The following is a 10,063-nucleotide window of genomic DNA, read 5'->3' on the forward strand; positions in this document are numbered from 1 at the left end:
AGCTGGGCATGGTGGCGGGCACCTGCAGTCCCAGCTACTCGGGAAGCTGAGGCAGGAGAATGGCGTGAACCTGGGAGGCGGATCTTGCAGTGAGCCGAGACCACACCACTGCACTCCAGCCTAGGCAACAGAGAAAAAACCAAGCCAAAATAAAAAAAAAAAAAAAAAAAAAAAATCTAGAAAAGGAAGAAATTAATCAACATGTATGGGAAAATGCATTGCAAATACTACAGTTTCCTCCTGCTGTAAGAGCATATATCTTTCAGAAAACAGGATAAAATCTCCACAACATTGGTCTGGTCAACGATTTCTTGGACATGACTCCCAAAGCACAAGAAACAACAGCAGAAAAAAGCAAATGGGATTGTATCCAACTAAAATGTTTCTGAACAACAAAGGAAACAATTAACAGAGCAAAGAGATAACCCACAGATAAGGAGAAGATATTTGGAAATTACATACCTGTTAAGGGGCAATACCCAAAATATATAAGTAACTCAAACAACTCAATACTAAGAAAACAAATAACCCAATTAAAAAACGGGCAAAGGATCTGAAAAGACATTTCTCAAAAGAGACAAACAAATGGCCAACAGATATGTGAAAAAATGCTCAACATCTTTAATCATCTGGAAATGCAGATTAAACCGCAATGAGATATCACCTCACACCTGTTAGGGATAGCTATTATCAAAAATATAAAAGACAATCTTTTTTGATAAGAATGTGGAGAATATGAAACACTCGAACATTGTTGGTGGGAGTGTAAATTAGTACAGCCATTTTGGAAAACAGTATGGAGGCCCCTCAAAAAACTAAAATTATAATTACCTTATGATCCAGCAATCCCACTTCTGCATATATATTCAAAGTAATTGAAATCGGTATAGTAAAGAGATATCTTCACTCCCATGTTCGTTACAGCATTATTCACAATAGCCAAGACGTGGAAGCAACCTAAGTGTCCATCATTGGATGGATAAAGAAAATGTGGCACATGCAAATGGAAATACAATGGAAACAATTCAGCCTTTAAAAAGAAGAAAATTCTAGCCAGCCAGGTGTACTGGCACTGGCCTGTAGTCCTAGCTACTTCAGAGGCTGGGGTGGGAGGATCTCTTGAGCCTAGGAGTTTGATATCAGCATGGGCAACGTAATGAGACTCTTATGTCTTATGTCTCTTAAAAAAAAAAGAAGGAAAATTTGTCAGTTGCAACATTTACAATAACATGTGTTAATCTAGAAAGCATTGTACTAGGTGAAATGAGTCAGGCACAAAAAGACAAATAATGCATGATCTCACTTATATGTGGAATCTTAAAAAGTTGAATTCATAGAAGTAGAGTTGAATGGTAGTTACCAGGGATGGGGGTAAGGAGAGGCACAAGGAAAGAAGAGATGTTTCTTAAAGGGTACAAAGTTTCAGTTAGACAAGAGGAATAAGTTCTTCTAGTAGTCTATTTCACTGCATGGGGACTATACTTAATAATAACATATTGTATATTTCAAAATTGCTTAAAAAGTAGATTCTAAATGTTCCCACCATAAATAATTAGTATGTAAGGTGATGTATATGTTAATCAGTCTGTTTTAACATTCCACAATGTATTCATGTGTCATAACGTGACACTGTACTCCATAAATACATACTTTTATTATTTGTCATTTTTAAAAAATAAAATTTAAAAAAGTAATCACACTGCTAAAAATAGTATACTTCTCTTAAACTCTGTTTGATAGCCAATTTGATCATATATGTTAATAATTCTAAACTACCACCCATTGATGTTCTGCCTCTGTTAAAGGGGCATCTGGGCAGACAAAATTTATAATTGTGTCCAGGGAGAAATGTACTACATCTCTTGAATACAAGAACTGGATTTCATCAATAACTTTATCCTCACAGTGGAGATGGATCCACCAGGTTCTCCTACTTTGATGGCACCCTGTCAGAATAAAGTTACCTCTCTGATAAGGCTTCCTTCACTCCCTTCTCCCTTCTCCCTCCTCTCCCACCTATACCCAGAAACCATACATTGCCCAAGCCCTTAGCACAATACCTGAGAGGGTCCCACTGGAGAGGGTCAAGCACTGAGCTATGCCACTCAGATAAGTAAATATTACTTATCCTGCTAATACCACACCCTCAGGGCAGGGCAGATCAGGGACCCCAGGTTGGTGGTGAGAGAGCTCTGGCTTAAAAGCAAGAAAGAGCCATGGTTTAAACAGAAAAACCAGAAAAAATCTTCAGCCTGGGATGTGATGCAAAATAAATGTAAAAAGCTACCATTGAAAATAGTATGAATCATTATCTAAAAGGCCATTCTCAAGGGAACTTAGCAAAGAAATTAATGAAAGAGAGCCATAAACATAAAATTTGCCTGAACCACATCAATTTGCTAAGCCTACACTCGGAATCTCTTTTGAAAAAAGACAGGTAAAATGTGAATTTTTCAAAAAAGAAAATCCATTTCCTGAGCCTTGAAATATTATGTATATTGGCTGACAATTTACAACAGAACAACACTCCACTTTTGTAAAATCGCCTTTGAACATGTTTGCACTGGGATAGATCCACTTATATTCCTAAAACTGTTAGACGAGAACAAAACCTAAATAGCAGGACATCTTCTGAGTTTCTGGTTTCCTTGGTTTCGCAGGAGCTGCCATCCTCTCTAAAGAGAAGACACTGCCTCCTCCATGTGCCAATGGGCTGCCACAATCAGCTAGAATCCTAGAACTCTGCCCCTTCCAAGAGGATTGAGGGTGACAACCTCCTATGTGAAAACATTGGGACATCAACGTGTGACCTGGCTGCCTGGACCAGGCAGTCACACATCTATCTCATACCACCTTTCCCAAACTCCGAGTTATTCAGTCTAAATAAGACCAGGTGCAGGACATCAAAAATTCATGCAGTGCACGTGTGGCCATGCCAAGCTAAGACTAGTTCCTTCTCAGTGTCTTTTTGTCCAACAAAGGTTCCAAAAATTCTTGGCATTCAGTCACACCCAGGGTCAACTTATGACCAGAGCAACGACAGTTATTATTCTGTATTAAATGCCCACTGATAACATGGCATGGTGTCATGGGAATTGAAGGGTCAGAGAAGCCCAGAGAGGCTACCACCAATGATCTCCCAGAAGGAGAAAATAAAGAAAAGTAGGAGGAAGGAAGTGGAAAGAAGAATGAGAAGGAACAAAGCAAAGGGGAAAGGAGCAGATGGGTGCTAGTCAGGCCTGTACCTGCCTCACTGGGGCTTTTTACTACTCGAGTTAGCCTCATTTTCACCTCAGGTGTAAAAGTTACTCCACATCTCAAGTTCAACATGGCTTGATCTGAATTTTTGTTAGATGTTCAAGGTACATATCTGGGTCAAGGCACAAGTTTGTACTCATCAACTCTATTTTTTCAAGTATTATATCTCCAATGAATGTTATTCTTTTTTGAGGAGAAAAGTTTTAAATCAGGCACTGAAAATTTATCGATAGTATGATCCAATTTTATGTAAAGAATATATAAGTATATGAATAGTAAAAGTGTCTGGAAGCGTATACATTGCTTAAATTCTGTGCTTCTCTCCCTAGCTGCCCAAAACAGTTCTTTTGCAGCCCTTCACTCTTTGACTCTGCACCTTCTCTCTGAAGGGCCACATCTACTTCCATGTGCTCCGTTATCATCCATCCTCCAATGGCTCTCAAATCCTTATTTGCAGCCCGTTCATCTCCTCTGAGCACCAGATCAATACATTCAAATGACAATAGCATATCCCCATCTGAGTGTCACACAGGTACATCAAACCGAATTTATTTTAAAGGAATTAATCCTCCCCACCCCATCTCCCCACAAATCTTTTTCTCTCACCTAACAATAGGAGCAAGAAAAAATGTTAGTTCACTTTCCCATCGCCCCACCTTTAAAACTGGTGTTACATGAGTTTCTACATATGCATGATTTAGTAGGCTTACCATACCCAGCAACTTTAAGCCAACCTGGTTTTGTCTGTACTACAAACATTACAGTACATACAGGGAAACTTGGATATAAAACCGGGTAAGTGAATAGAGGATTTTACCCTTTCCTGGTCTCATATATAAAGCAGGATAACATCCCCCAAACAACTAGAAATATATTGCAGAGGCTGGTGTGATCATGTCTGAGGAAACACTTTGGATTTTTAGAAAAGAAAGAAAACTACTCCTGTGAGAAATTATTTTAACAGTTGCCTTGCAGGAATGACAGAACTTTACACAGTAGTCACTTAATAAATGTTAACCTTTATTGTTACTATTATTTATTAAATGACACTAAAACATGGCAGAATGCCCCAGCAAAACAAAAGTCAACCAAAAAACTATCAACCCTGCATTCTAGGTAATTAAGGGTGCTCAATTTTCTTAATTAACTACTATGTGCCAGAACATTGTAAGTACTTTGCATATATTACCTGATTGAATCCTCATAATAAGCCTTATCTATCATTCAGAGAAGAAACTTCAACCTACCTCATTTTTAATCTAAATATTTCTTCCATTCAATATGTGTTCCAATCAATCACTTGCTTCATTCCCATCACTTTTCTTTCTCAAAAACTTCCTAAAAATCAATACCCATTTTAGATAAATAAAAACACATAGATGAATAAAAAGTAAAAAAGTAAAGATCATTCATTATCCTTCTACCCAAAGATAACTACTGTTTCTATCTGGATATCTATAACTCCAGTTTTTAGTGTCCTTTTAAACATATGTTTTATTAGTCTTAAAAAAATGGAATTATACTTCAAATACTTCCATCTACCCATTTTTTCTTTCTCACTTCACAATGCATAATGAATAGCTTTTCCTGGCAATATAGATTTCCATCAGCATACTTATCCTACTGTGTAAACATTCCTTACTTTATAACCAATCCAATGTGCTAGATACTTAAATTGTTTCCAATTTTTACTAGCTTAGACAGTGCTGGGATGAACAGCCTTGTACATACAATCTTTGGGCAATTATTCAATTACTTCCTTAGGACAAAGGGTTTACATAGTTTAAGGCTTATGATCTGTATTACCAAATGGCCACCACTAGGGTGTGAAAGGCTCCATTTTGCCACACCCTCACTGACACTATACAGTAACAGATAGAGACTTTCATATGGACCCCAATTATTTTCTAGTAAAAAAAGATTTAGTGGGTCTGGGTGTTCAGTGGGATAATATTCAAACAACTCTCCACAACTGGCTTCACCCAGCTTTCCAAAATTATCTACTCCCTCTCTCCACACTATCCACTCTAAGCAGAATGATCTCCTGACTGTCATAGGAAGAGGGTTCCTACTTCCATGCCTTTCTCACACCATGACCCCCTCGTCTTGTCTCATGGAATTCCCTAACCACCCTACCCCATGCAGGACTCATTTTCAATTGCCACCTCCTCCATGAAGCTTTAGCCGACTAGCACATCCCACAGAAGCTTTTGCCTCCTTTGTGCTCTCAGAGGGAACATCTGACAATGAGTACATGCTTCAGATATTCTGTTATCTTTTGGTTTGTACGTTTCTTATCTCTCCAACTTGATTATAAACTGAAGGACAGGGATGGTTTCTTTCTTTCTTCTTTTTTTTCTTTCCAGCATTAATATACAACTTTATTGATGATACACAAATTAAATCAATGAAAATGACAGAAGGGAGCTTACTTATGATGAATTGGTTCACTGTCACTTATGCAGAAGAAAAGCAAAATATTTCAATCTAGGCAGCGAGATAAAAAGCAACAAACATGTTTTCAGAACAAGTAGTGATATTCATTCATCCATCTTAAACCTAAAGACCAACTCGGTTAAATATCAGCATTGATGATACGATATGATATTCATTATTCAAAACTGGTAGCTGAAAGGATTCCTTTACCATATAAACAAGGTGGAGAAAATGAATAGTTTACAATGTGTGTTGCTTCCAAATTACAAAATCAAGGTGTTATTCCTGGCTCTTTGGGAACATATGTTCAGCCAGTTTGGCCATGAATTTTCCAACTTTTACTTTCACCAAAAAATCATGGTGGCTTTCTATTCCCAGAACCTTATCAGCACACACTTGAAATTCTTTTAAAAAGAAAAAAAGTGAACCTTCACCGAATTGATTCTGAGTAGGTTCATTTTCTTCCCATTTGAAATTATCATTTATATTCTCAAATATGACCAGAAGTTTAAGAATAACTTCTTTGTTCTCCTTCTTATTAAAGAGGGAGCCCAGTGAAGATGGTACTTGGGCCCTGAGCAGTTCCCTAGTCATGGCTGGATTTTCAGCCAAATTCAAAAGGAGTTTCAGAACCTGAAGTTTGGTTTCTTCATTTCCCGCTGAAAATAAACGAAAAAAGTCAGAAATGGAATTAGCAAGCATGTGCTGATACTCATTAGTAACAGTCATATTTGTAAGCAATCTCAGTCCAGCAAGCTGCACAGATGAGTTCAATCGAGAAGTGATTGTGTCATCACACACTTGATTCATGTATACCTTAAGCCTGCGCTGATTTTCAGCATTCACACTCAAGTTATTCAGGACAATTAAAGCCTTTTCCTTAACTATGGGATCCCGCGTATTGAGAATCTTTGCGACAATTGGGAGACCACCAAGATCACGAATAATATCTCTGTTAAATGCATAAGCAGCATTGTTACCCAGAGCAATTAAAGCTGCTTCAAGAATATAAGGCTTTTCAGACATCTCAACCAAGCAAAGAACCTTTTGCAGCTCTTGAGGGGACAAAATGGTATCATCTGAATTGGGGGAAGCCCGTTTCTGGACAGCCCGACGTGCCCGGGTAGCCCTGGCCCTTGCCCTGGCCCTGGCTCTGGTTCCAGCTTCAGTCCCAATCCGGGCCCAAGGTGGGTACCATACTATACTCTTGCTCTCATTGCTGTCATCATCATCATCAGACCAGTCATTATACCTGGCCCCAGAACAGTCCCCAGCATCATCCACATCCCCAGATCCACCCTCAGCCATTTTTTCCTTGTTCTGTTTTCTTCCCCTAGTCAGTTTATAAATGCAATAGCAGGCGCCAGCCCCAATCACCAGGCCTGCAGTCACCCAGCCTACTTTCCTGGCGTAGCCCATGCAATCGTCCCTGACAATAGCAGGGACCAAGGAATAGAGTAGTCACTCAGGCTGGGGGAGGAAGGCTGTGGGACTGGGCTCAAGCCTGTGGAGGGTGATCGTCTTCAGCCACTTCAAGGCCACAATAGCTGATTCTGGAGGTTGACCTAGGAGTGGAAGAAGAAAATCGGGTTTGAGTTTCTCTTCTGCTTGTGTTGTCCCATGCAGGGAGTTGTGCAGAGGGACAAGATAATAATAATTGAATGCTAGGTAGGAAATGTAGATTGTTGACAAAATCTCTATGCCTCTCATTTCAGCCTTTCCCTCCCCACCCCAGGTCACCCCGCCCAAAGCCTAGATAATGCCAGTGGAATCCACAGATTCTGCTGGGGTCTCAGTCACCACAACCTCAGATGTCCCCAGGGACCTGACTAGAACCCTTGCACTAACCTCCTCAAGACAAGCAGTTCGCCCCTTCTTCTGTTTCCTGGTGGTGTGCCACGCCCAACAACCTTTCCAATCTGCAGAGAGACCAGAGCCAGTGAGAACGGAGCACTTGATGGATTGACTGTTGATTTGTTGCTTTCCTGATTCACCATTCCGGCTATCAGGTTTGTTTTTAACCTCTTTATGCCATCCCAAACATGCACAGGTCTGCCCCCTCCCTAGCCTGAAATGGTAGGGAGGTAAGGAAAATAAAGCAGGATTGGAAGAGCCTGTCCAAAGTGCGAGCGATTTCTAACCCCTCCCCCATTCCAGGCAGCCCCCACGCCCACACCGACCTCTACTGATCGGAGGAAACTTCCTCCCTCGCTTCAAGCGGAGCCACCTGCTACAGCAGACCTGCAGGATGACAGATCGAAAACATGGGGAGTAAGTGCTGTTGAGAGAGGAGGATTATGAACAAACTATCCGATAGGTTTCCCTGCTGTCATTTCCCCCACTTCCCCCCCACCACACACACACAAAGCACGCCATTTCGCCACAGTCCGGGGAGTGCAAGAAACACATTCGGACTCAAACCTGTACCTAGATTATTACATTCTCTGCCTTCTCCCCACCCCCGCCGCCAACCCCGTCCCTCCTAGAGTCCCCAGATGGTCTTACCCTCAAATCGACCTTCACCGATTAGGATTAATTTCCTTCCTCTTCTTTTGCCTGGCGTTGTGCCGCAACCTACAGAAAGACTGGCCACCCGGGAGAGGCTTGGACCCACTAGACACAGAGCCATGGTCAGGAAGACACAGCCACAGGCAGAAAGACGGGAAACTGCCGCCACTGCGTGCTTGGTGGACGGACTAGTCCCCAGAACACAAAACTCTTTTCTAATTCGGAGGCCTGGTTGTCAGAGGTTTCCCACCCCTATTACCTCTCTTGGGGTTCTGCTGACATATCACGTTGCATCTCACCACCCCCGCCCCCATATCCAGCCATTCCCCTCCGGCACTGTCCTGGTGGACTAGGGGCCAACACCCAGGCCACAGCTCCCTTTCCGGATTGCGGGCCTAGGCTCCCAGCAGATTCCCATCTCCCGATCTCTGAGCTTTTCCCCAAACACTCCCCAGCTCACCGTTTCGCAGCATCGAAATGGGGTGCAGGCGGGACATATGTCTTGGAAAGCGGGCGGCGAGTGGGAGAGACGACGGAGGCGCCTCAGTACCCGCGACGGTCTCGGCCCTACACCCTCTAGCACCCTGACTTTATGGAATCTCCCAGGCACTGACCTGCAGGAATCCGGGACAATTTTCTTCTCCTCTTCCTTTTTCCCTCCGCCGCAGGCCCGCCCGCCCTCAGGGCAATGGGGAGCTGGTACTCAGACGGGAACAACGACCAGGACAAGAAGGACTTCTGCACACGTCAGCTCTTGGTCACGTGAGAGCTACGTCATCCACCAACTCGGGTCCCCAATTTCCCCTCCCACCAGCAGTGCGGCAGAAGAGGGCCCGCCCCCCTCCTTTCCCTCCCCCACACCAGGCCTTGTTACTCTTTCTTCTTCGATAATCTCATCACCTTGTAGTTGTGTTTCCCTTCCACCGATTACCAGAAAGGGACGACATCTTCCCCTGGGGCTAAGGGCCACTTGTACTTTTTATGAAAAATTGCCTCTTCCTTCCCTAGGCTCCTGGGACAGCAGCCTCTCCCTCCACCTTCCCTCCCCCGAGCTATTAAAGTCTACCATTTCCTCTGAAATCTAGTCCCAGATCTGAAAGGAACAAGCGATCGGAAAAGAAAATCTAGAATGAGAGTGTGGCTTTTACTTTCTTAATACTTTGTTATTTTTGTTCCGTCCTCCCCCGCCCCCAGCCTGCATTCTTTTTACGAGAAAAAAAAAATACTATAAAGCTATTTCCATTTTAGAAAAAAATGAGTGGAAGCTGGAGAATGATGTTGGGTGATGGCCTCCAAAAGTCCCACATTTTCTCACTTGGTGGAGAGTGTTACACACTTCACTCAAAGCAATCTTAATGTCTTCTGGGGCCTAGCACACAGCACAGCCCTGAATGAGCTAATCAGTGTGTCTGGCAATATGTAAATCCTCTGACTAGACCAGTCTTCTAAATAGGAGAGCTACAGACTTTCACCTGCACCCATTAGCAAGGTGGAGGCATTGAAGCCACAAAAGCCAGAATGCAGGAAAAAAAAAAAAAAAAACCTGAGGAGAAAACATAAGTGCACAGTAGGTATCTGTGAGATAAAGCATGCACACTGAAAAAATGAGTGTGCATAAAAAGAACATTACAAAATATACTTGGTCAAAATAGATAGTATCATCTATAAACGAAATAAGTATTAGAGGAACACAGACCAAGACAAAATTGGCTGAAACCGGAAACTAGCAATTAGTATGAAACTATTTCACTCACTGGTTTGATAAGCTGAATAATTCACCCATCATCAATGATTTAACTTTTTTAAAGTAGGAAAAGGAATAAAATAATTACATCCCCTCATTATTTAAGTTAACCAGATT

At 41.9% G+C, this 10,063-nt stretch overlaps 1 protein-coding gene across 4 annotated transcripts; it reads right to left on the bottom strand.

Annotated features, from left to right (window-relative positions):
- Nucleotides 1-4,257: 4,257 nt before the first annotated feature.
- ARMCX3 (armadillo repeat containing X-linked 3) lies at nt 4,258-9,292 on the bottom strand. Of its 4 annotated transcripts, none has more exons than XM_003918004.2 (5): nt 8,817-9,292; nt 8,200-8,279; nt 7,875-7,935; nt 7,543-7,613; nt 4,258-7,259 (listed from the first exon to the last, which is right to left on the bottom strand). In XM_003918004.2, exon 5 carries the CDS (start codon nt 7,111-7,113, stop codon nt 5,974-5,976), a length of 1,140 nt encoding a protein of 379 aa, XP_003918053.1. In that variant the 5' UTR covers nt 7,114-7,259; nt 7,543-7,613; nt 7,875-7,935; nt 8,200-8,279; nt 8,817-9,292; the 3' UTR covers nt 4,258-5,973. The 4 variants fall into 4 exon arrangements, with proteins under 4 accessions (XP_003918053.1, XP_003918054.1, XP_003918055.1 ...); XM_003918005.2 differs by having other exon boundaries at nt 8,200-8,307; XM_003918006.4 differs by having other exon boundaries at nt 8,663-8,963.
- Nucleotides 9,293-10,063: the final 771 nt, after the last annotated feature.

The sequence above is a fragment of the Papio anubis genome, chromosome X, assembly GCF_008728515.1.
Source record: "Papio anubis isolate 15944 chromosome X, Panubis1.0, whole genome shotgun sequence".
NCBI classification, from domain to species: domain Eukaryota; kingdom Metazoa; phylum Chordata; class Mammalia; order Primates; family Cercopithecidae; genus Papio; species Papio anubis.

Coding starts and splice junctions, on each gene's coding strand:
- ARMCX3 (XM_003918004.2), bottom strand. CDS start 7,113: ATGGGCTACGCCAGGAAAGTAGGCTGGGTGACTGCAGGCCTGGTGATT.